General features: G+C 39.8%; 4 protein-coding genes across 12 annotated transcripts in view; 3 read left to right on the forward strand and 1 right to left on the reverse strand.

The window, feature by feature from the left end:
- Positions 1-2: 2 nt before the first annotated feature.
- On the forward strand, positions 3-1,533 carry LOC308403936 (kinesin-like protein KIF27; the record flags this gene model as incomplete). The annotated part of the gene is made up of 2 exons (XM_080893724.1): positions 3-69; positions 154-1,533. Coding segments are annotated over 2 exons (684 nt in total), but the record flags the coding sequence as incomplete, so codon positions are not given.
- Positions 1,534-1,977: 444 nt separating this feature from the next.
- Positions 1,978-8,701, forward strand: gkap1 (G kinase anchoring protein 1). Its single transcript, XM_080893406.1, has 12 exons — positions 1,978-2,243; positions 2,672-2,934; positions 4,037-4,195; positions 4,342-4,419; positions 4,722-4,857; positions 4,973-5,001; positions 5,156-5,317; positions 5,539-5,625; positions 6,741-6,804; positions 7,424-7,494; positions 7,638-7,715; positions 8,209-8,701. The coding sequence occupies exons 2-12, from the start codon at positions 2,686-2,688 to the stop codon at positions 8,248-8,250; spliced, it is 1,155 nt and encodes a 384-aa protein (XP_080749532.1). The 5' UTR covers positions 1,978-2,243; positions 2,672-2,685; the 3' UTR covers positions 8,251-8,701.
- Positions 8,702-9,108: 407 nt separating this feature from the next.
- On the forward strand, positions 9,109-18,029 carry LOC308404340 (ubiquilin-1-like). Of its 3 annotated transcripts, none has more exons than XM_080894369.1 (11): positions 9,109-9,489; positions 11,992-12,134; positions 13,370-13,464; positions 13,637-13,899; positions 14,078-14,215; positions 14,316-14,502; positions 14,589-14,710; positions 14,844-14,927; positions 15,153-15,268; positions 15,362-15,533; positions 16,567-18,029. In XM_080894369.1, the coding sequence occupies exons 1-11, from the start codon at positions 9,358-9,360 to the stop codon at positions 16,708-16,710; spliced, it is 1,596 nt and encodes a 531-aa protein (XP_080750495.1). In that variant the 5' UTR covers positions 9,109-9,357; the 3' UTR covers positions 16,711-18,029. The 3 variants fall into 3 exon arrangements, with proteins under 3 accessions (XP_080750495.1, XP_080750494.1, XP_080750496.1); XM_080894368.1 differs by having other exon boundaries at positions 9,110-9,489; positions 14,313-14,502; XM_080894370.1 differs by having other exon boundaries at positions 9,112-9,489; positions 14,313-14,472.
- Positions 18,030-20,162: 2,133 nt separating this feature from the next.
- LOC308404587 (putative gluconokinase) overlaps positions 20,163-25,000 on the reverse strand; it is a 6,841-nt gene continuing 2,003 nt past the window's right edge. For 4 of the 7 annotated variants that reach the window (XM_080894720.1, XM_080894721.1, XM_080894722.1 and 1 more), the window contains 5 exons: positions 24,824-24,854; positions 24,588-24,674; positions 22,754-22,797; positions 22,576-22,629; positions 20,163-21,994 (listed from right to left, as the gene is read on the reverse strand). In XM_080894720.1, the coding sequence (XP_080750846.1) occupies positions 21,625-21,994; positions 22,576-22,629; positions 22,754-22,797; positions 24,588-24,674; positions 24,824-24,854 (586 nt within the window). In that variant the 3' untranslated portion in view covers positions 20,163-21,624. Of the gene's footprint in view, positions 21,995-22,575; positions 22,630-22,753; positions 22,798-24,577; positions 24,675-24,823; positions 24,855-25,000 lie in introns of all 7 variants that reach the window. The other 3 variants (XM_080894725.1, XM_080894724.1, XM_080894726.1) reach the window with 3 other exon arrangements.

The following is a 25,000-nucleotide window of genomic DNA, read 5'->3' on the forward strand; positions in this document are numbered from 1 at the left end:
ATCGCAGGCTCACCCAGCAACACAGAGATCACCAGTACAACATCCAGCTGCTGCTGCAGAAACTTAAAGGTGAGGAAATTTGTGGAGCCTGGATTTGAACTTGAATTTGTTTTATGACACTTGGTTTCACAGTATGTCTGCATATGTGTTCAGAGGGTGCTCCAGGAGAGGCAGAACAGGCAACACAAGACAGACTGCAGCATCTGGAGAAAGAGCTTTACTTCTACAAAAGCACCAGCCGGCAGCTCAAAAAGAAACTCAGAGTGATCTTCAGCGATTCATTGCAGCCTAATGATCAGCCTTCTTGCCCACAGGAGCACAAACCTATGCAAAAGATGCAGATTTCTTCAAATGAAGCCCAAACTCATCCTGAGGAGGTTCAAACACGGACGCATATTGTAACAACATACCAAAAAATAAATGCAGAGAAAATGGACAAAAAGATATACAATGATTTCTGTATGAACAGAAATGAAAACCAAACCAAGTGCCCTTCTTCTTCTTCTAACCGCCAAACCCTCAAAAAGACAAAAATGCCAGAATACACCCAAATGCTCACACCGTCCCTGGGGAGGAGAGTAGGAGATGAGTCTAGGGAAGGTTTGGAGATGACACCAGTCCGTTTGTGTCGCAGGGATCTGAAGCAAATCACTCCAGCTGACCTGCAGCTCTCTGGTTCTACCACTGGGAGGCGACCGTCTGCTGTGGGTATGAGCACTGAGTCAATCCTGGAGGACTCTATAGAAGTCCTCAGAAACACTGACAGGTGATGTATTTATGTAGATGTCAGGAACAGTAGTAGATACCAGGAAGTAAACAAAGCTGTTTGATGTTGTAAGGCACTCAATGCAATGACTTAATGGGGTTTTAGAGTTCAGGCCAGAAGAACTTAAATTTCTTGTAACAATAATTATTTTTGTTTTGCTTTTTTTCCCCTGTTTTATTTCACCTTTCTACAACAGCACCATCATAAAAAATAAGAACTGCAAACTGTTGACCTGGAGAGATGATGCAGTAAAATCTCATTACTCTTTGCTCAGTCCTTTTATTTGTCTTCCAGTATGGTTAGAAATTTTTATCCTACACGTTTTTGTTCTTCCCACATATTTTTTGGGGCGGTTCTAAACCTTTCAAGTTTTCAAATGTCTTAAATCATAAATGTGCCATAAATATGTTGGCTCTTTTCTTGTATTTCTATATATCATCTTATACTTATCATTATCCATATCCACTACATTGATGCAAAGTCAGTCAGCAAGCTGGAACATTCTCATAAAACGTAGACAGTTTTCATTAATTAGTTAAAGCAATTTTGTTTATGGAGCACTATCTTTAATCCTTCATTGTGAATGCTTAAGGTTTAATATGCTGCACTGTTGCAGGATTATAAAGCTTTTTGATGACAACTTTGTGTGGACTTTATGTATGTAGTTTTATGTTGATTGCTGTGTAGATTATTATTATTTTTATATTGGTTTACTCTTTTCACAATCTAATTTATTAAACACACTAAAATGCTCACCTCACTGTATTGTCTTGATTATCTGGGCTTATTCAAACCTAATTTTGGTGTGAGGGTGCTGTGATCTTTCTCTTCTTGTACATTTTATACACTAGTAATTAAAAAAAACTTGCAAATGCGGTCACTATTTTTTAACATGCAATAAAACCAACATACTTGACAATGAAATTTATAAATTAAAAGCATTAGAATTAAGGGGCAATTACTTTTGCAGGTAGGTTTGGATAGTTCTTTTCTTAATAAATGAAATCAACCTTTAAATTTACATTTTATATTTACTTGGGTTATCTTTGTCTTATATTTCAATTTGTTTTACGCCAATGCGTATTTCCGTTCGGTTGTCATGGTGATATGATAGTTGTTGTAATATGACGAACACGGTAGGTCGTGATTGGACATCCGACAACTAAGGTGTAACCATGACAACAGGCTAAACTAGCTAGTTATTGTGCGATAATCGCTTAGTATTGTGCAGTTGGCCTTAAAAAGCGATTCGGTCAACAAACTGCGCACATGCTGCACACAATAACCGATATATCTGCACATATCGTAAACACTTCTTTTTCTGCATCCGCATCGCAGAGGATAAGGGAATCCCAGCCTTTTCCCTTTTTGACACCGCCGGGCTTCTGTACTCTTTTGAGACAATCGCTGGTAGCAAACCAACGATAACCCTCAGCCCCTTTGCGAACAGGTGAAAGTATCCTCAGACAGTTTTCATGTGAGTAATCCTTCTTTAACACAAGTCAGTGAGCGCATTGAAAAAAGGAGATCAACGTGAGTCCACGCGTGTGCTTTTAACTGACATGGAGCGGCACTTTTGCACTTGTTTAGGAGCTAACAACACTGGCTAAGCCTTAGCTGTTACGCTGCTGCTATGCGATGCTAATCTAGCTGTGTCCACTAACTGTTTGTAACGGAGCTCTTTAAATGGTTTACATTTATCTGTAATACTGTCTGTTGTCATAAGATCACAGTGCTGACTCCGTGTGTAGCTTTGTATGGAGGTGTTGGCTGAAATACTGTGGTACTAAAAAAAACCCAACAACAAACAAACAGGTTGTGAATATGCGCTAACTCGTCATTTTATGATCTGCTCTAAGTTATTCTGAATAAACTGTTGTACATTTATCTGCTTTCATCGTTCAGTTTGCCTTCTCACGATGGCATCGTCTGCAATGATCACAGTCCCCACCACAGCATCCCGCTTTGCCCTGCTACAGATAGATTCAGATTCGGATTCGGACACCTCCGAGTCGGGGAAGGCTACCACCAAAACTGGACGGGACTCCTCTGGGAAGCCCCGACAAGGAAAAGCAGGTGCAGCCGGAGGGAAAGCTGCTCAGGGCAATGACAAGAAGAAAGACAAGAAGAAGAAGAAGAAAGAGCAGCAGCAGAGTGAGGCAAATGAGGTGAATGAGTGAGATGAACAGCCTGCAGCTCTCTGCCTCTTACATATGTGTTATTTTGCAGTGACATGAAGAAAGATCAGGCTCTTCAGTCGTTTCACTTCTCCTGAAGCGAAACTGCAGAGGGCAGGGAGAGGTAAACAGGTTGTGGTTTGCTTTTGGTGTGCTTGCTACTAATGAAGTGAAACAAATGCTGTTCAGATGATAAGTGTGTAAGTTGTATTTCGTTGAGGTCATTAAAATTTTATATTGTAAAGTGCAATATTACAGAGAAAACCTCAAGATTCAGACAAACCCCTATGATTTTTAACATCATTTGGTGATGGTTGTGAAACTAGTCTCTGGTTATCAGCGCTGAACTTATCTAAAGCTATTACATTGCAGAAGCCTACATACCAAGTCCTCATAAATGAGCATGCAGGTATGCTTTCTGCCTTCTTGGTGATACTGATATCTGGCCAGATTTTTATTCAAAGCTGCCAGTGTGATAGCTTTCATCTTTAATAAATCAAATAACATAGGAGTAGACAGCATCCAGTGGATTTTGCAGGCTAAATTCTTATATGGAATTGGTCCAATCCCAGGAAAAAAATACTAAATAATAAAAAATTGGTTTCAGCACAGTTAATCAGTTCAAAGTGCAAGTTTTCTGGTTTTTTGTTCTTGCATCTGACTGTAGTTAGACAGAAATTAGACTTACATAAGCAGGGAGTTAAAACATGATCTTGCCTCAGAATCTGTAATGTGAAGATTTGAAGACTGTCTCCTTGGACTCTGTAAATATTAAAAAATATATATATATTTTATTGACCGGTTCGTTAAAAAACAAAATGGGGAAAATGAAAATGTTCAGCTCTGAGAATAACAATGTTGCAGCACAATTAAAAGGAATGTGTTCAGGCCCAACACCCACTTAAACACATTAACAAATCCTCCTCCACTCCACAGACACAAACCACAGGCAGCATACATCCTGAGAAAACAGACCGTTTTTTGTTGTTGCTGCGCGCACATAGACAAGTTGATGGTTTCTACAGCTAACAATAGAATTTGTGTTTATGTCAATAATGATGACATCAGGTTGTTTTATCTTTCTCTCTATTAGTTGCGTAATCTGGCCTTCAAAAAGATTCCTCAGAAATCTTCTGCCCCTTCTCCCTGTATGACGCTGTCAGGAATAGCCGGTGAACTTCTCAATCCTACGTCGGTGGACCAGGATACACCGTCGGAGGGTTGGCAGCAGTGGAAGCAGAGAGACGAGCAGGTTTAGAAATGACAGCTACTCACATTACAGATGAGTGAGATAGTAAAACTTGTATGACTGTCCCTCATAGAGCAGCACAGGCCACACCTGACTTTACACACAGCACGAAAAGTCCCTAAAATTCAATGTTCTTCCTTTTCTTTTAGATAACCACAGAACTATATGAGGCAGACTTGGAAAAAGCCTTGATTTTAAGTAAACTGGAGTATGAACAACAGAAGCAGGTACGCTGCAGAAAAACACTAATATTCTCATTTTGAAAGCCACATTTGGGGGCACAGATGTCAGAGCTGTATGTTCACTTTTACGTAAGTCGCACATCGCTCTGACACACCTGTGACATGTTCACTTAAATTATAAGTCAGCGTATTACCTTATTCCTTCTTCATGTTGGTGATTAAAGGATCTTGTTTTAAATGACTCTGCCTGAGTTTCTGTGGGTTAAAAACAAAACAGAATTTATTTCTGGTATGCAAAGCAAGAACTTGAGCTAACTGAAGTCAAAGCATCTGCTTTCATTCATCAGAGCAACACAAACACGTCCTCGCCAAAGTCACGGTCAGGAAAAGAAGGTGGAGGCAAGAAGGACAAAAAGAAGAATCAGCAGGCAAAAGACAAAAAGACAGTTTCTCTGCAAGACTTCCAGGCTGAAAGCAGTGCAGGTGAGACCAGCTTACAGATTACTTTAAAGTCTTATATATGGACCTCATATTTACTACATTGCATATATTGTTATTTTCTTGTAACTAGTTATTGCATTGTGTTTTCTCTTTGCAGAAAATTTAAGTAGAAAACAAGAGAAAGAGGTGAGCCGGTTCCACTCTGTTTACTTTATATTTTATAGATTGCACAGAAATGTGAATGAACAAGTGAGGGACGAATTAAAGATAAAATTAATTTTTTAATATTTTGTTTGTAACTTAAAAAAATGTGTAAAACATCAACCAAATTACCTTCCAGGACTCCAGAACGGCTAATTTAGCACTGGGAGTCGGGCAGGACGAACGTTTTTTTAATAAGTTGGAAGATGATGTCAGTCGGATAATCCAACGGGAGAAAAGACGCGAGCAGTATACGAACAGCCAGGGACAAGAAGTCAGCACGTCAACAGAACACGAACCAGTGAGTGGACACAAGTACCACAAAATACTCGCATAGCTCTCTCATTAACTCGGGTATGAAAGTGAACAAAGTTAGCTTTTCCTTTGAGTTTTGGTTAGTGATTAACTGCCTCAAGGTACATCTGAAAAGCTGTTTGTGAAACTGCATACATGCACCATTACCAAAGTGAAGTTTCTTTTTCTTTACTTGCTGATTTTATTTCATGTTTTTCTTCCTGTTAGGACCCCAGAGCGGAGCAGCTGAAGTATGAGCTGGAGAAGAAAGATCAGGAAATTGATAAGCTAAAAAAAAACATTTCACAGTGGGAGGTCAGCACCCATAAACAGTTATCTGATCTAATCATCTTTCAGTTTCAGAAGGACAGTGATTTTCTTTGTCTTTTCCTGTATGATGAGTCACAAAAAGGAAATTTGATTTTCACAGCTGTAGAAACGGTGAAGTTAATCAGAAAAATCTCTGCCATGTTTAAAGCCAAACAGGTTGGGTTTAGTGTTGGTTTGTCATCATCATTAAGATGTTCTTACTCAACTCACGTAGGCTGTGGGCTGCTATGGCACTGTTAGTTAGTGTGGACTTCTTCTGTAAAAAAAAAAAAAGTCTACATATTTAATTTTCAACTGCATATTTTTATCACTGGACTCTACTAGAGTAGCTTTGGATGATTCATAATTCAAAAATACAATTTTTCTCATTCTTGCCTTTGTTCAGCCCTCTTTGACTGTGTGAAACAAGCAGTTTTAGTTCCTCTCCCTGCGAGCCACTTTCCGCTGATTTGCTGCCCTTTAAACAGCACAGAGCCAAATCAGAATCAGAATCAGAATACTTTATTGATCCCTGGGGGAAATTATTTTTTGTTACAGTGCTCCATTTTAAACCAACATTAAGACAAGACAGACAATACGCTAACTAAGAATAGTACAATATATATACATATATATACATACATACATACATAAGTCACTTATAAATAAATAGTTGGAAAAGAAACATGTGTAGCTGTAGCAGCAAACAGTGTGTTAAGTGGATGCGTTGTACAGGGAGATGGCCACAGGCAGGAATGATTTCCTGTGTCGTTCAGTGGTGCTTTTCGGTAATCTCAGTCTCTCACTGAACTGAGATTACCGAAAAGCAAATCAAATCAAATCAAAGCTGTGAGTCTGAGATAACCACGTTAGTGCATCCACTCTCAGTAACACCATACAGAGACAAGAGTTGAAAATGTCAGAACGTGAGCATGTTGATCAGTCTGAAGCTTTTGGCTTATTTCACTCGTCGTTGAAACTATATGCATGATTAATATGAGCGTTCCCCACTGTAACACTGTGACAGAAAAAAGGAAAGGTGACCACACCTGCAGCCAACACTTATTGCGTCACTGTTGTGTCCAGTGCTACAAAAAGAATCTTTCTTTTTGTCTCTGCAGGTAAAATACAAAGAGGTGAAAGCAAGAAATGCTCAGCTGCTGAAGATGCTGCAGCAGGGAGAGAGTGAGTTTGATAACACAGTAGATACAGTTTGGTCCAAAAGTATTTGAACAATGACACTTTTTTGTTGTTGTTGTAATTTTTTCTTCTGTACAACAAGACAACACTTCTGGATTTTAAATCAAACAATCGAGATGTGGGTGAGGTGCAGACTTCTGCATTAAATGATTCTGAATTATCGATATATTTATGCACAGTCCTCCATTTTCAGTGGTTCAAAAGTAATGGCAGAATTGACTGACTAGCATTTTCATAGACGGCTAAGGCCGTCTTATTTCATGACAAATGAAGTAGATGAAAGCTGCTGTTCTAAGTGAACTTGCATTTCTTAACTTTTCCCTCCAACTCCTAATAAGAGATCCAAAGAGAAGTCATTGTAAGTAAGAGTGACCTGCAAACAAAGGTAGGATTGACTGAATATAGAGGAATATGTATGTTGTTGTCTGCAATTGCTAAACAACGAATGTAATGTGTTTGCCTGCGATTGAGTCACATCTCAATTGTCTTGATTTAAAACCCACTGTGGGGGAGAATCATTGTCCAAAAAGTGGTTGTTTTGACTATCCTTTCCTTTCCTGATGAAGATATAGTGTGTGATGTTTCTGTTCTCTCTCTTTTTCAGTGAAAGACAAAGCAGAAATTCTTCTACAGGTAGAGGAGCTACTGCATATTAAAGAAGAGCTGTCTTCACAGGTCTGTAACTGTGTAACCACGTGTGTGTGTGTGTGTGTGTGTGTGTGTGTGTGTGTGTGTGTGTGTGTGTGTGAGAGAGAGAGAGAGAGAGTGTGTTGGGGGGGATTCTAAATTTGTAAATCTGTGTTTTTCATTTTAATTAGGTAACATTATTGCACGCTGCCCTCGAACAAGAGAGATCTAAAGTAAAAGGACTGCAGTCAGAACAACCAAAGCACCAGGTGAGAGTACAAATACTCTTCTGTGTGGTATCTTCATTGTAGGAGAGAAGAACTGGTGTTAAAGTGTTGTCTCCATCTTCATTTACGCTGAACTGACTGCATACTAGTTTATGATCATGCATGCACCTCATTGCTTTCGTGGATTTCTGTAGAAACTGTGGAAACCTAACAGAAAAACTTCAGCCTGTAAGGCAGGTAAAGTCAGAAAGTGTCAGCGTAAGTAAGCCAAAGGACAGAAACATAAAGAGTTTACTCGGCCCAGTCAGGGGAGCAGTGAGCTTAGATTCAGGTCAGAGCATTTGAACACTTTTTCTTTATTTTTAAGTCAATATGGTTTCTTTTTTTTTCTTTTTTCCCCAGTTGATAAAGACTGTGTTTGCCTCATTTATGTTCTGTTTCTACATCCATCTTTTGACTTGAATTAATAAAAGCACACAAACAGATCTGATATCCATAAATAATTGTGTCCTTTCTGCAATTTTCTGTTTCACAGGGAAACAAGAAAGGGAAGAAGGGCTCAGAGGCAGATCTATGAAGGTTTCAGAAGGAAAATGCCTGAAAACAAAATGAAATAAACAAATGAAGAAACCCCTGAAGAATATTCCCACTATTGATCAAAATCAGGGTTTTTTTGTTGTTGTTGTTGTTGTTAAATCTTAGACTCCTGGTCAGTCTGTTTTGCATGCCCTCCCTAAACACACACACACACACACACACTAACAGAAAAAGCTAGATTTGGCACGATATGTTACACAATTAAATAAGATTTACAAGAGGCTTTCTGAAATAGCGACAAACGTTCTAAGCTTGTGTTAAAGTAGCTGCTTGGCACATCGTGCTGCCCTCTTCAGGCCTCAGAGTGCCTCTGGATCTCCTGTACTGTTGAAGGCTCTGTGCCTGATCTTTAAAGGTTTTGTTGCCAAAATGACAGGTGTGTAATGCAAAGTTGTTTTGTTTCTTTATTTTCCCACTGTTAAGTAAATAAATTACTTTTTCAGTGAAAATGTGGTTTTACTTTTTGTGTGTGAAAGCATCGAAGAGCCTAAGAGGAATTTTTAAAAAAAGTGTAAAAGTGCCTCAAACAAGCCAAAAAAAAATTGTATTTGAGTCATTAGATGTTAACATGAGCCAGATGAAAATAAGATACTTTAAATCTGCTTGGGTCAAATCTCAAAAGGAAGAAGGATTTAAAAATTTTTTAGACTATTGTCATCAATTACCACTTATCACCTGTGCGTCACCTTTGGAGGCTGTTAAAATTATAATGATTCATTATTGTTGCTGGAATGAGAGTTTAAAAGTGAACTGAGAGCATCTAGGATTTGAACTGCTGTCTGATTTTTATGGTGCACTATATCTTTAAGTTAAGTCTGGTTACATAACTGGCTTATTATTAAGTATTTTATTTTTGTTAGTCGAAGTGCACTCAAAAACTGTTATAACAGGCAGCAGGGGCATCAGATCTGTGCATAGTAGCAGCTAGGTGTGGGCTTTGCGTGTCCACCTCAGTGACCGGTGTGGCCTCAGCTGGCACACATCCGCATAACTTATTGCCGAGTCATCGGGACAGACACGCAGCCCGCGTCGGGACGGTGTGCTCCTGCTCTGCACCGTGTTTAAAGGCCCGCGGGCCGGACAAGTGATGTCGGCAGCAGTGAAAGACGAAACTACAACACCGAGACACCGCCGCAGGGCTGAAAGGATCCACGTTACCGTCACAAGTGTCACGGAGAGCAGAGACTTCATCGTTAGAGGAGACTGCACCGTCAGACAGGTCAGGGAAGCACAATCAGCCAGCTGGCCTCAGAGCCTTGTAATAACAGGCTGACAACGTCACTGAGACTTTTATTTTCATGCCATAATAGACTGAAATTAATGTTTTTGTTAATTTACGTGGCTAAAGAACTAAGGGGGCGGATCACTAAAGGTACTAATGTGGTATATAAATTGGAATTGGACTCATGTGCAGCCCAGAGTGCTAATACAGATTTATTATGTGAAAAGTGACTCTGCACGTTTGAAGATTGTTTTGAATGGAATAACTGTGTGAAAAGAGGCAAAAAAGGAGTATTTTTTTAAGTATTTAGCACGAAGTTGAGTACTAGCTAAAGAGTGGCCCTGAATCCAGTAACAAAATATAATTCAAAGGCCACTTCATTAGTTACATCTGGACGCCCTTTAAGTTTGTGGTATAGATTCAACAAGGTGCTGGAAGCAGTTATCAGCATCTTCACATGACATGAGAGCATCACACAGTTGTTGGTGTACATCACAGGGGGTGGCTGTAGCTCAGGAGCTAGAGCACGCCATCTACTAATCAGAAGGTCGGTTCAGTCCCTTTATATCTGCGTGCTAAATATCCTGGAGATACTAACCCCAAGTTGGTTTCTGATGCATCTATCAGAGTGTAAATGTGCGTGCGTATGTTTGATAGAAACCAATGAAGTACAGTGCTGCTGTATGAATGGACGAATGAGGCATGTTGTACACAGGAACCAGTCCATTTATCATTTACATCCATGTTTGACATCCCAAAGGTGCTCCACTAGATTGAGGTCTGGTGACTGTGGAAGTCATTTGAGTACAGTGAACTCATTGTCATGTTCAGGACACCAGTGTAAGAGGATTTGAGTTTTGTGGCATGGCTCCTTATTGTGCTGTAAACAGCCATCAGAAGATGGATAAAGGGTCGCCTTGGGTCACAGTGACCACCAACTGTACTCTGGTAGGCTGTGGTGTTTACGTGAAGCTTAGTTGTACTAAGGTACCCAAAGTGTGCCAGTGAAATATCCTCCAAACCATTACTACACCACCACTGGCGAAACCTCTGATACAAGACAGGATGAATCAATAATTTCCTGTTCTTTACCCCAAATTCTGACTGTGTACCATTTGAATTTCACAGCAGAAACTGAGACTCTTCAGACCAGGCAATGTTTTCCCAATCTCATACTGTCCAGTTTTGCTGAATCATACTTTTAGTTTCCTATTCTTAACTGACAGGACTGAAACCTGCTGTGGTCTCCTGCTGCTGTAGCCCATCTTGTTCAAAGTGTGACGTGTTGTGTGTTCAGAGACGCTCTTCTGCATGCATGGTTGTAAAGAGGGGTTATTTGAGTTGTTGCGTTCCTTTCAGCTTGAAGAAGTCTGGCCATGCTCCTCTGACGTCTGACATCAAAAAGACATTGTCACCCAGATAATGACCACTCCTTGGATATTTTCTCTTTTTCAGATCATTCTCTGTAAACCCTAGAGACAATTATGTGCTAAAATCATAGGAAATCAGCAGTTTGTAAAGTGCTCAGATCACCATGTCTTTCTCAAACAACCATCGCCAGATCACCTTTCTTTCCTATTCTGATGCTCTCAACATCAGCAGCATGTTTGAACTTCAGCAGGTCATTTTAATCATGTTTTCTACTCTAAATGTTTGACTGGCTGATTAGATATTTGTGTTTAACTAGCAGCTGAATAGTTGTACCTAATGAAGTGGCCACTGATTGTATGTTATTATATGTATATGGGTGTATTCAGTGGGTTTACTGTTGTCACACAATTCAAAATCATATATTGGATTGTAGTTACTGGTTTGTTAATGTGTATATCACTTAAATCTTTCCACCGGAGATGATTATATTACATGTACGCTTTATTTATAGTCAAACCGCATAATGTACCATCTATGGAATGCCAGGGCTGCCAAAATGAGTTAATTAAATACGCCATTAAATAATTTATTAAATGTGTCAATAATAAATTAAATACATATTTATGACATATTTAATTAATTAATTATTGACACATTGAATTAATTATTTAATGGTGTATTTAATTAATTAATTCTGGCAGTCCTGGCATTCCATAACTATGTAGATTCCTATTTTAAAATCTTCAAAATAATAATTCACTGAATTCCTAAAATAAATGGTGTGAAGTGCAGAGTACAGTATTTGCTTCCAAAAGATAGTAAATTTAAATAGAAAACACCATAACATGAATCACTTAAAGTAGAAGTACACTGGAACTGTACTTAAGTAAAGTCTTGAATAGTCATACTCTGCTACATTGAATTACTGTTTCTTTCACTGCCCTCATCTAACGGTTTTGGTGGAGAGACCCCAGGATGGAAGTTATATTGGCTGGTGCCACCCGAGGCCCCTGTCTGGATATGCCCCTGGTGTCTTTGCTGCTGATCTTTGAGCTGGTACAATGGGGGTTATCACCATTAAATACACCATTAAATAACAATGGGGGTTGTGTGTTTCTGTGTGTGCAGTTTAAATGGGGTCTGTCAGAGCACCTGGGAGCCTCAGCAGAGGAGCTGGTTCTGATCCACTCCAGTCAAGTCCTCAAAGACTCTGAACCCTTGAGTCACTTTAAAGGACTAAATGGGTCGGTACGCCTCAGCATGATCCAAAGGTATGAACAACCTGCTCTGTTTATGGCATGGGTTCATGCCGTCGCTAGTAATAAACCAACATTTGGTATTAATAAAGATAAAGAAAATAAAGATATAGGTCCAGATTTACTAAAAGGGGCAAAATTGTATGTGAGTCCAATCACCCAAATAGTGCTCATAGGCGTGGTGAGTTTATTGGGAATTTACAAAAAATTGTGCTGTTTTCTAAACACAGTGTAGTCAGTTCATTTCAATATCAAGAAAAAAAAATAAGACAGATTTTACTTTCTTTTTTAAATTACATGTCACATATGTCAGTAAATCATTGTGTGCGCTTGTGTTAAATATTGTTCCTCCTGTGTTTTGCGCCTTACTTATGCAACAGAGTCAGCTGCAAAGAACTTTAGTGACCTCTTAAGAAAATATTGCAGACAAATCTGGCACTAATAAAAGGCAACTGCACATTCATTAGCTGTAGCTATATTTATTATTTGCTTTTAAATCATAGTAAATATTAAAAACACTGCCTTACATTGGATACCACATGTACCACATTGGGATTACACAGCATTTTTATTCTTTGCTGTTTATTGTGCATATTCAGAGAATATTCCACATTTTTATTGGCTCTAGTTTTCAAAGTGCAACAATACAGAACTTTCACTTTTCTATTTGGCTTTTATAAAATGTCTGTGCAGAGAGCAGGGAATATAGAAATAATATATAATATAAATATATAAAAATATATAGCCTCATGAAAAACTACATTAAAACCCAGTAAAATAAAATATTAAAATAGAGCAAATAAAATATTAAATTTATCAGAATTTAATGAGTGTCTTCCCAAAGCAAATCAAATAAATCTATGAAAAAGCCAAGAAAACTACTTATTACTTGGAAGCTTGTGGAAGGTGAGATTTTAGAGTACAGGGAGAACATTACATATAAGTCACATTTTAGGTCGTATATATAAAGCACTGGTAGTGTCTCCCACTTTGTCCCACATCAACGTACATTTTGCTCCACATTTAATTTGATAGAATCTGATCACCCCACTATCACATGAAGTATTAAACAAAATATTATGTCTGCAAAGATTCTCAGTCAGAGATCTGCACACTCTGCTCTTTAAAATTAAAATTGTAGAAGTAATTTTAAGTAATAAGTAACTTCTGCCTTCAGGTTCCTTTGATATACAGTCTATTTATACCAAACTTATGTAAAAAAAGAAAAAACAACTGGGTATCTGTCTTAGGCCTCAGCATTCATCTGCTCCACCTCCCACTGACCCAGACCTCCACCCTGAACCGGATAACATCACACCTTCCCCTACTTCTCCTCTCTGCCTGGGTAAGATGTGCAGAACACGGGAACTCTTCTCGCCTTTAACTATTTTCATAAATCTAGTTTGTGGTTCTCATTTCTCCAGACTTCTTTGTTTGAGCTTCAGCTGCTGCTCTGTACTCAGCTCCTCAGTGAACTTATAATCTGTCATTCTGTTGATTCCACCTTGTTTCTGTAGTAGAAGGTCTGGACAGCCTTGTCCTTGAAGACAGCGGGACTAGCTTCTTCCCGGAGCTCCAGCGCCAGATGGAGAACAGATTGCTGGCTGACCCAGAAATGATGCACCGTCTCCTGGGCAGCCCCTTTGTGCAGAGCACCCTCTCCACCTCTAGCCCTCAACTTATCAGAAAGCTCATTCTGTCTAATCCCCAAATTCAGCAGCTCCTGCAAACAAACCCAGAAGTGGAAGATATGCTTAACGACAAAGATGTCATAACACAGGTGGGTATAGTGGATGTCAGAGCACTGTAACATCTGTACTAACATTAGAGTAGACACTTGCAAAAATGTTATTTTAACCTTTCTAATTTCACTGCAGTATGAGTACAGTTGCTTCCTCCTTGCCTGATTTCTCCCTCCGATATTTTGAGTATGTTTTTGCACTTATCTCTCTTTCCAGTTGCTGGAGCTCATCAAGAACCCTGACATGATAGAAGAAATGATGAACAATGAGGACAAAGCTTTAGAAAATTTGCAGTCAGAGCAGGAAAATCCTGAAGTCATTACTGACAATTCTGACCCAGAAGCAAAATTACAGGTGTGACTTTGAAAATGATGATTATTATAGGTCAGGTTAAACTTATCTTGTATGCTTAACCTGTTTTCTTTTTAATATCTGCTTTGCCTTTTACCAGAAGGTAGGAGCATCTGCATCGGTGACTACATCACCCGGAAATCACCACATACTGGAGGGTGAATCCAATCAGACGTTCTCTGGTCACTCGACAGATCCTCTCAGTGAACTGACTGCCACATCCAGAGCTAGGTCAAACTCTCAAAGCAGCATCACAGCAGGCATGAGCTTTATGCTTGAGGCATTCTTAGGTTATATGTTTTTAAATGTGTTAAATATTTTAAAGATATCATTGAACTGCTTTTTAAAATATTCTATTAATGGCTTCCTGCTTCAGGCATGCAGTCACTGCTAGAAGAGATCACTGCCAGTCCAGGTCTATTGGAGAGCCTGCTGTCTGGGCCATACGTCAGCAGTCTTTTAAACTGCCTTAGCCAGAACCCTGACCTGGCTGCACAGGTGATGCATGGACACTTTAATTCTTAAATGTGCAGTATTTTCACTAGGCAACTGCAGGACAACATTTCCTTCTTCCTAAACAGCAGAGATATCTTATATAGTTCATCCTGCTTTCATTTTTGCATTGTTGCAGATGCTTCTGAGCCACCCTTTGTTGGCTGGAAATCCTCAGCTGCAGCAGCAAATGAGAAAGGAGATCCCTGTCTTTCTGCAGCAGGTCTGCTTATTCCTCTAACTGTTAACCTGCTGTCTTTCAGCTGGATTAGATGTCTGCAATACATTAGGAACACTAATAATTTTCTTGTTCCTGGACAGATGCCATGGTTTTTCATAAAATCCATGTAGATATGATCATCTTTAGCAATGCAGGAAAACGATTCTACTCTGACTCCGTTGCTCAGTGGGTATGATTAATAACTTTGCCATTATCAATAATGTGCAGATGCAGGCTCCAGAGCTGCTCTCGGCCATGTTGAACCCCAGAGCCATGGAGGCTCTGTTGCAGATCCAACAGGGCTTGCATACTCTGGCTGCAGAGGCTCCAGCTCTCATACCTGCGTGAGTAAAAACAACCTAAGGAGATCTATTGTGGTGGAAGAACTGTGTTTCAAAGACAGAGAAACCTTATCGCCAGTCTTGCCCGTCATGCAGGAATGCTCTCGGAAACACTGGAACAGGTATCGGTGCCACTTCTGAGCATCCATCTGACTCCATTCCGAACAGCCAATCAGGAAGCGGCCAACAGGCTGCTTCAGCGACAGAGCAGCAGCAGCAGCAGTTTGTACAGCAGATGCTACAGGCCCTGGCTAACACTAATAACGAGGTACTACCTTATAAACTTTTTGTCTGTCTCCAACGTTGAGTCTCAATTTAAAATATCAGTAGTAAATAGCGTTTTGACAGTAAATGAGAATTTCCCTTAGGCAGGCAAATGATACACGCCTTTGATATTTAGTGATTCAGTACTTTTAAAAAACTACGCAGTATAAAGAGTGACTGACTGCTTGATATCAGCTTGCATTAACAGCTGCTGGTATGAATGTGGATAAATTAGAGTACCACACTACATCTCATGGAGCCAAATGATGTCTAATTTGTTCAGTGGTTTAAACTATTATAGCCTACATTTTAACCTACTGAAGCAGGTCCAGCTGGGCCTCAGTGACTCAAATTCTAGTTAATCGTTAAAGTTTCAGAGTCAGTGCTTCTACTTGTGGATCCAACATTTACTTAGTGGGTTACAGCCCCGGTAGAGTCGCTGTTTTCTGGTGGGAAGGAAGGTGGCATTAGTCTTTCCCTTTCTTAGATACTGACGCTTTTTTCCTGCAGAACCACTAAACTCGGCTGAGTGCTGCCAGCATTCAGCTCTGGTGGTTATTGCCACAGAGCTTTTTGCTGCTTACTCCAGTGTGTGAGGGAGTGTGGTTCTGACAAACTTATTGACTTATTTCTCTTTTTTGCTTTCGATTTTATTGCAGTGCTCCTTTTTTATCCCCCGCAGCAGCGACTTGGCCATCTCTTTGAGTTCAATTATTCATAAAAACTTTTTTTCATGCCGCCTCCTCTCCTTTTCCTCCCCAAAACATTTACCTTTGTTTCCCACATCGCCTGGACTTTCTTCTGATTCATATCCAGATGTTTTTGCACCTGAAGGGAGACTCATACCCAAATACCCAGAAACAAAACTGGGTGTCTGGGTTAACAAAATCACTAAATCTGGGAAGGTTTATTAATCTTTTCCAATTTGTTTAAAAGGATTCACAATTAAATCGCTAATTATGATCTCATTTTGAATTCTTTCACACATTATTTTAATAAGTAAGACTTTAAATAACTCTCGTGTCATGTTGTGTCAGGTCCATCACAGAGAGAGAGAGTTCAAGGAGGAGCTGGAGCAGCTGAGCTCAATGGGCTTCAGAGACAGGAAGGCGAACCTTCAGGCCCTCATCAGCACAGGAGGAGATCTCACCACTGCTATACAACACCTGCTTAGTCTCTGACACGTATTCATCCGTGCACATATACACTGCAAAAGATAAAAACATAAGAGAATAAAAAGCCATACTTACTTGATGCACTTTCAAAAACTAACTTATATCACACACATAATGTTAAACTCTGTTTGTTGTCCTACACTTACACTTTAAACTTCAGTCAAACAAATTAAAGGTCTGAGGATGGTGAGTGCTGTATGCATCTATGATATTGAGGTATACAGGTACATGTAAAACTGACTGAGAAGTGAGACAACAGGAGGAGGATTTTTACATCCTTATTGTCCTTGAAGTGTGAGTGTGTGGGTTAATATTAGAAACAAGAGAACACAATGCCTTTCACTGTCTTATATGCACCAGTCATGGTCTGTGTAGACTCAAAATTCCCCAAAAGTTGAGACACAATGTAAAATGTAAATAACACCAGAATACAATGATTTGCAAATCTATTAAACCCATATATTAATTTTAAAAAATGAAAAAAAAAAAAAAGTTCATTTCATATTTGATGGTATCATCCTTCCCAAAAAAGTTGGGTCAGGGCCATGTTTACCACTGCGTAACATCCCCCTCTTCTTTAATCAGTCTGTAAAAATCTGGGAACCGAGGAAACCAGCTGCTGGACTTCTGGGAGAGGAATGTTGTGTTTCTTTGTTGTATTTTTCACAATCCTCCAAATCTTTCCAGTTGGTGAAACATCTGAAAGGCAGGCCAGTTCAGTACCCAGACTCTTCTACTGAGTCGTGCTGTTGTAATAGATACAGTCTGCATTAGCACTGTGTTGCTGAAATAGAAAAGCTGTCATCTGGATGGAGCATACGTGTCTCTAGAACCTCTACATACCTTTCAGTGTTGATGGTGAATTTTTAGATTTGCAAACTTCCAATTCCTACACACCGATGCACTCAAGTATCATCAGTCATTATTGAACTGAACGGCGATAACAAGCCAGATAGTTTTAGACAGTTTTCAGCGTCCGTATTTTCCAGAATTTCAAAATAAAGTTTTTGTCACCACAGAAAAAATTTCCACGTTGTCCATTTTAAACGAGCTTTGAGAAAATGGCATGGATCTGGATCACTGTTTACATGCGGTTTCTTTGTTGCATTTAACCTGCATGGTGAACTGCGTTCACAGACAATAATTACTGCAAGTTTTCCTGATCACATGCAGGGATTTCCAACACAGAATCATGTCTGTTTTTAATGCAGTCCAGATTTTTTAGAATTTTTTTTTGGATAATATTATGACAAAATATTCAAAATCTTCACATTTTTGCATTGTGGGAAAGTATCAGAATTATTCCACAAATTGTAAACTCACTTTTTTGGTGAATCACAGGCCACTTTTACTTCTGACAAACTCTGCCTCTCGAAGATGCTCTTTTTATACTCCATCACGTTACTGACCTGTTGTAGATGAACAAAATCAGGTGTAAAATGGGCATTCAATGTTTTGTTTTTCTTTACTAAAATGTACTTTTCTGGTCTTCCGTTGCCCCGTCCCAACTCTTTTAAGATGTGTTGCTGCCATCAAATTCAAAATGAGCTCATATTTTTCCAGAAATAGTGTGCGTTTATGAGATTTGCGTATTATTACATTATCTACATTTTACACAACAGCCCAACTTTTTTGGAACCAGGGTTGTTATAGACTGTAGACATAAAACAATGCAAGTTTGCAGAAATATTCACATTATATTGTTATTATTATCAGAATCGGAATACTTTATTGATCCCTAGGGGAAGTTATTTAATCTCTCTGCTGCCACACTTTAAAGCTCAGGCCTCTTCATGTTGCCACCTGGACAGTCTAATGAAAGCTTTTAGCACCCTGAGACAGTCAGATGTCCTGGATGCACGCAGAAAATTTGCACTCTCATTCTCAGCCAACAGACTGAGCCAGGAGTGCAATATGTTCCGTGATGTTCCCACTCTGTCTAGCTGCTACTGCGGCTTCTGCACCACAGGCTCTAAAGACCGTAAATAATTACAAAGTTTGTCTTCGAACGTAGACTCAGTTTCAAAAGACGTTCAAAGAAAGAAGATGACTTCATGCAAAGTCCAAACCTGCTTGGAGGTCAGTGTTTATCTTGAGGTTAGACACGTACAGAAAGTGAGGTTTGCACAGCCAAGAGAAAATCACATCAGCCATGAAATACCTGATGTGATGCTCTCCCTTAAGCTTGAGCTCTATGCTGCAGTATTTTTGCACCATAAGGAGCAGGCTCATTTATCTCCTTGTGGATTTCACGAGCAAACAACAGACTGAGCAACATCCTTTAGACGACTCGTGGCTCTGTTGTAAACAGAACTATTAAATGCTGTTATTTACTTTGAATTCAATTCTGTTGTTTCTCATTTATGTAAATACGTGCTATTTGTTGCTGAATTTATGAGGCTTTGTATAAGATGCGTTTCCTCCACGCCTCTGTGTTCAAATATAATGTTCTGCAGTTGTTCTGCAGTAGGGTCAAACAGCAGCATTAGTTTAGCAGGATTTTCTGTGGCTACAAATTGTTCTTTTTGGGTAATAATGTATTAAGAATAAGTATGATTAAGTATTTAATCCACAAAATTGTAGAAATAACACTCCTCAAAGCTTTTCTTTCTAATATCTAAACTTGCACTACCCCACTAGAAACACTAGGTGGCATTTAGAGTCTTTTAGTATGGCTTGTATGAAAATCAATTTGAATCTGAGATGTAGCAAAGTAGGTCAAAGTTAACTCATTGTTATTCTCATGTTATTGCCTACAGTATTAAAATGTAAGCCAGAAATCCACATCTGCATGCTCACCTCTGCAAGATATACAAACTGGGTCAAATGTGTTATTCCACTTACTGAAACTGTACAGACCCGTGCACTGAACAACATTAAAAGATGTTCTTAAACTGAGAGCGTTCCTCTGCTTTCCATTCCTGCCTTTTGGGGGCTTACAGCTACCTGACACACGGGACACGTACTCTGTCATCAGATGGATGCGCTCTGCTTGACAACCTGCATGTGTTTGTCTGTTGCCGCCAGACTGGGGGGGGGGGTTAATCTCCAGCAAAGTGTGTGTGCGGCTGAATGTGTGAGATATGAGAGTAGCCGGGAGGGGGGGTTTCTGGATTAGAAGCTCCAAAAATATTCGGGTTGAGGTTTGTAGATGAGTCACAACACTAGAACAGCTCCACAAGTGCAGGTGTGAGAGAGTGTGTCTGAGTGTTTGGTCTGAACCTCACAGAGGGGAGCAGTGAAGTGTTCAGGTTAAATCTCTTTAATGATTCGACTTTGTCGGTGTGAAGATTTCAATCTCAGAAGAAACTTGTTATCCTGAAAATGATAAAGAAACATTCTCAGCAGAGAAGACACTGTGCAGAGTTTTCTAGGGCTCTAAAACAAACAAAGATGCTTATGTGACCTGACTATCTTTGGGTTTGTTGAGGACAATCATCAGGACAAATAAAGAGCTTCCATGTGTTTATTCCAACTATTAAAAAGATCAGCATCACATCATTTATGATCAAACACTCGAAACGTCCAGAAGTCCAGGGTATGTGGAGAAGTAACAAAAAATGTCCAGATTGAAAAAGAAGGCAAAATTAGTAATGAAATACGTGTATGTTTGTTTTTTTTAGTTAAAGGATTCAACAACTAAAGGAGATTCGTCACATGTTATCACTATGAAAAGAAGAGAAACACAGAAAAACCTAAAAGCTGGTCACTTAACAAAAAACAATTAGCACCATCTTCCACTCCACACAAATCTATCTGGCCTTAATTAAGCACTCTGGTCTTAGCAGTACAGCAGGGCGGTACCTAAGGCAGGACACACCCCCACAGGCAGAAATCACAGCAGGCTGTAAAAACCTTTTATCTTCACCATGGCATATTCTTAAAAGATACCATCCTTAAATACGCACAAACCGGTTCAGTTTCAAAGCTTACACACATACACACAATGCATTTATTAGAATGGCACCTAAATATTTAAATGTTTGCAACCAGCTAGAACTCTCGAAAATCACACATACTGTGTATTCCACTCTTCACTAAATAACTAGTGAGCTCGTCAAGCCTGCCACACTCTGTGGTTTTACATCAACACTGAAACAGTGATTTATTTCTCATCCTCACTACAAACCAGACATTAATTAGCTATTCAAAAGGGACTAGAACAACAGTAAAGGCCACACACTCTGTGTTGTTCTACTTAGGCAAACTGCTGGTGCTAAAATGTCACATGACAGTGTGATTACACTGATGTTCATCATCTTAGTCTGTCATGTTGACATGTTAATCATTTCTATCACAGCTTTGTAGGTATTTAGTTTTCAAGTATCTAAAAATATTAATTTTGTCCTAATAAAGGCATTAATCATACTTTTTATTACTCCCGAGGCCTTTAAATCTATTACAAAATTTACAGAGATGTTATATTTCTGTAAAATTATATAGATTTAAGTTTATATAAAAATGGGCTCCATGTTGTATTTAACTTATTCACCTTACATGCTAAAGATGCCCACAGGGACCCCAGAAGGAGACACCACACCAGCCTCGTGGAGTCACAACTTTCCAGTCTTTGTCCAAGCCTGGGTAACTAGGAGGGGAACATCAGGAAGTGCATCTGTGACAATATAATAATCGAACATGTGGATTCATCTACTGCTCAACTGTTTTCAAGATATTCCAGGGAAAGAGGGAAAAAAAGCAAACATCTGATGTCCACTGTCAAGCTCGTGTGCCAGTCCATCGAGTAGATGCTGGATGTTTTCAAATAAGTGGAAACTGTGACTTCCTGGTTGCTGTGGAGAGCCACACAGGGAATCACCAAAGTCATTCAAATGTAATCCTGCAGGATCCTGAATATTTGCTGGAATATCAATGTTACAGCTGCTAAGGATCCCATGTGGTCTGTTGTGGTGGTCAAGGCTACGCTGGTAGCCCTGACCTGTGGTCGATTAAGTGCCTTTCAACCTCCACAGCCATATCATCGATGCCCCTCTGGATGTCCAGTGTCAACACATTCTCCTCATCAGACGGAGCCTCTAAAGTATCAAACTGGGAACGCAGCATGTCGGCTTTCATATAGTGACCCCTCCGGGCCACCATCCTCTGGTAAATGAATTCATAGTCACCACGAAGGAAAAGAAAAAAGACATCAGGAGAAGCCGGAGGGAAGATTTCTTGGTCTGTCTCCGAAGGGGAAGTGAGGGCTTTGGAGCCATGGAGGAGGATCCGTCTGTACTGGTGCTTCAGTGCAGAGCACACCAGGAGAGCATCAGAGCCTGAACTCCTCTCTCTGTGACAGGAAGACATGAACATATGTACAAAGTTGCTGAGGGCAGGAATGAATAACTACTGAAGTTCAGACTGAAAAAAATAAGCTTAAAGTAAACTTTAGTCTCAACAACTAAAGAGAAAAAGATTGACGCAAGGACGAGCGGATGGAGAAAAATAAGTGCATCTGAGTGTGGAAGAGTTAAGCAGAAGGACTCTTTGATGTTGCCGCTGACGTTTTTAGAAAAAGACGACACACTTTTTGCTTCTCCCTCACCTCTTTTCCTCACTTAATCTGTCTTTACTCCCCAAACTGTTTTTCCTGGCTCTCTGGTTTTCATCTCAAGTTTCACGACCATCGTTGACATTTTTTCTCTCTTGACAATTTCATGCCTGCACATTCTCACCTCGCTCCTCTGCTCTTCAGCTCTACCTCTAAACCCATCATCTTCTCCTTTATGTCATAAAAAATACCTGTTTTCATGAAACGTGTGTGTGTGCAGTTGGCTTACAGCAGATATTAGGGTAAATTGCCACAAAACACTGGCGGCCATCAGTTTTACTCCCTCAGTCACAAGATTTTTAGAAAACTTGACCTCTGACCTTGACTGTGAAGTCGAGGTCAAAATCCTGCCGCCTCGCCCTCCTTTTTGTAACCTTTGATGTGATGACAACACCCCCCACATCAACCTTTAAAAGGCTGATGGTTTAAAAAAAAGCCAATGTTGTGTCCTTTGAAATGATAGAACTTATGTATTTGTAGAGATTGGTTAGCGCTCACCTCTGAATGACTTCGTGTAGTTTGAGAAGCCACGGCAATCTGTCCTGCAGAGACAAAGAAATGCAAACACTAAACACAAAAACTGATTTTTGTTGTGCACAGCTTAGTTTAAGATTGTGTATTTAACTCCTTTAAATAGTTTTCCAGCTGGTGTGTATATATATATATATGGCTAAAAGAAAAGTCACCACATGGATTTAACTACACAAATAACTAAGAGCCTTCCGCTGGGTAATTACTGCGGTGAATAACGTGTTTCGGCTGGCAACAAATGATTTAACACAAACTAACGACATGAGCAGCTCCTCATTTGTTAAAGAAACATTTTGAAAGACATTGTGGAAAAAAAGGGTCAAATTATTGACTTGTATCAAGCAAATTGTAAAATACTCGTGGCCTTAAGAAAACCACATATCAGTGACGCTAATTGGGGAAAAAAGAGCTCTGATATTCCTGGAGGCAAAACAAAAAGGTCATGTGGTCTGAGGAGTCCAGATCTACTCTGTAATGAGTGGAAAGAAAACGGTAAAGGGTAAGAAGAGAAGAGGATGAAGTGCTGCAGTCATTAACCCCACTCCCTACCACACGAGCCTGTTATGAAGTGGGGTTGCTACAGCTGGTCAGGTCTAAGGTTCAGCAACATTATGTGCCCAAAAATGAGGTCAGCTGACTACCTGAGCCTACTTAACGATCAGGTTTTTCCATTAATTAATATTTTTATCCCTATTGGCAGGGGCATATTCCAAGATGACAATAACAGGATTCATCGGGCTCAAATTATGAAAGTGACTATGGAAGCGTCAGACATCTTTTTAACTCTGTGACTGGACACCACAGGGTCCACCTTTAAAGCCCACTGAGAATCTTTGAATTATGCTGGAAAAGACTTGAAATCTTGTCTGTTTCCTTCAAAAAGACATTTGATGACCTTCCCTGTACTCTCATTTACAAGTTAGAATACTTTGGTATCCGTCAATGAAGATGTGATTTAATGACTATTACAATAACTTCTGGGTAACAGTTTTCAGCAGATTAAACCCAGAGAAGGTACTTCTCTCACTTTTGACAATCAAACATGTGGTTCAACCTATGCAAGCTCCTCAGGAACACAGAGGCTGCACAGATCTGACTCACTCCCTTGCATGCAGGTTTCTGAGCGCGCTCATGTCCTGTTTGGTCACGCCAACCTCAACCTGCCAACTCTAATAGTAGCATGAAAGACACATTTTGCCAGAGCCTGACAGTAATCCTGTATTTACATTTCTGCTCCACTCCTCGCACATCATTTATTCTCAAACTGCCAACTGTTGACAATTTTTAAAATATGCCAAAGGGTTGGACGGAGCACGTCCCTGGGTAATTCTCCTCGCTGTTCAAAGCAGACCTCTGAGCGGGAGGTTATCATCTGCCACCAAACACTGCTACCGGTGAACTGCTGCCAAATGCTGGCGGGGGCTCCTCTGCCTGTAAGCCTGTATACTCAACTTTGGCAGGAAGCCAGACAATTGTTTGGAGGGCTCCCTTTATTTAAAAAGTCAGCATGGATGGGGAGGAGATGAGCCCTGAACAAACAGATAATAAATGACTGAACTGAATTTCAGGACTGACGGTTGTTATGAAAAGTTCAGCATCGCTCCCTGCTGCTTTCACTGTCTGCACGACTGAAGCTCCCTCCGGCTACTTGTGGATTTTGTGCATTTCTGTAAGTCAAACAGAGTTATTTAGTCCTGACAGAAGAGAGACTGAACGCCATAAATGATTGACATGTAAGTGAAGCAGACAGAATGCACACTCACACTCAGACACACACACACACACACACACCTGGGCTGACCTGATCTGTAAGCGCTTCACCGCGAGACATCTTCTCGATGTTCTCCCGTGGGTGGAAGTCATCCCCTTCGTACAGGGGCCAACCCAGCTGATGGGTAAACACACATGGACAGAAGAGTATTAGGCACACAAGGAACCAAGAGGGAGGTGTGTGTGTGTGTGTGTGTGTGTGTGTGTGTGTGTGTGTGTGTGTGTGTGTGTGTAGGGAGGTTGTTGGTTAGAGTTGAGGCTACTTACCTTTTCAGATAGGAAGATCCCAAAGGTGCTTCTATATTTAAAATAAATAAATAAAGAGTATCAAGGACAAAACTGGTTTAGCAACATTTGAGAAATGTTGCAATAAAACAACTGTCAGCATCCTTTAATATCATAAAAATATGATATTATTATTAACTAATTTTGAAAATATTCACT

This window comes from Rhamphochromis sp. 'chilingali' (genome assembly GCF_963969265.1).
Source record: "Rhamphochromis sp. 'chilingali' genome assembly, chromosome: 10".
Taxonomy (NCBI): domain Eukaryota; kingdom Metazoa; phylum Chordata; class Actinopteri; order Cichliformes; family Cichlidae; genus Rhamphochromis; species Rhamphochromis sp. 'chilingali'.

What these genes read in the sequence shown, in the direction of transcription:
- gkap1 (XM_080893406.1), top strand. Translation starts at nt 2,686, where the DNA reads ATGGCATCGTCTGCAATGATCACAGTCCCCACCACAGCATCCCGCTTT. An exon ending in AGCAGAGTGAGGCAAATGAG is followed by an intron (nt 2,935 to 4,036) that starts GTGAATGAGTGA and finishes TCTCTCTATTAG; the next exon opens with TTGCGTAATCTGGCCTTCAA. An exon ending in AGTATGAACAACAGAAGCAG is followed by an intron (nt 4,420 to 4,721) that starts GTACGCTGCAGA and finishes TTCATTCATCAG; the next exon opens with AGCAACACAAACACGTCCTC.
- LOC308404340 (XM_080894368.1), top strand. Translation starts at nt 9,358, where the DNA reads ATGTCGGCAGCAGTGAAAGACGAAACTACAACACCGAGACACCGCCGC. An exon ending in CGCCTCAGCATGATCCAAAG is followed by an intron (nt 12,135 to 13,369) that starts GTATGAACAACC and finishes TATCTGTCTTAG; the next exon opens with GCCTCAGCATTCATCTGCTC. An exon ending in TCCCTGTCTTTCTGCAGCAG is followed by an intron (nt 14,928 to 15,152) that starts GTCTGCTTATTC and finishes AATAATGTGCAG; the next exon opens with ATGCAGGCTCCAGAGCTGCT.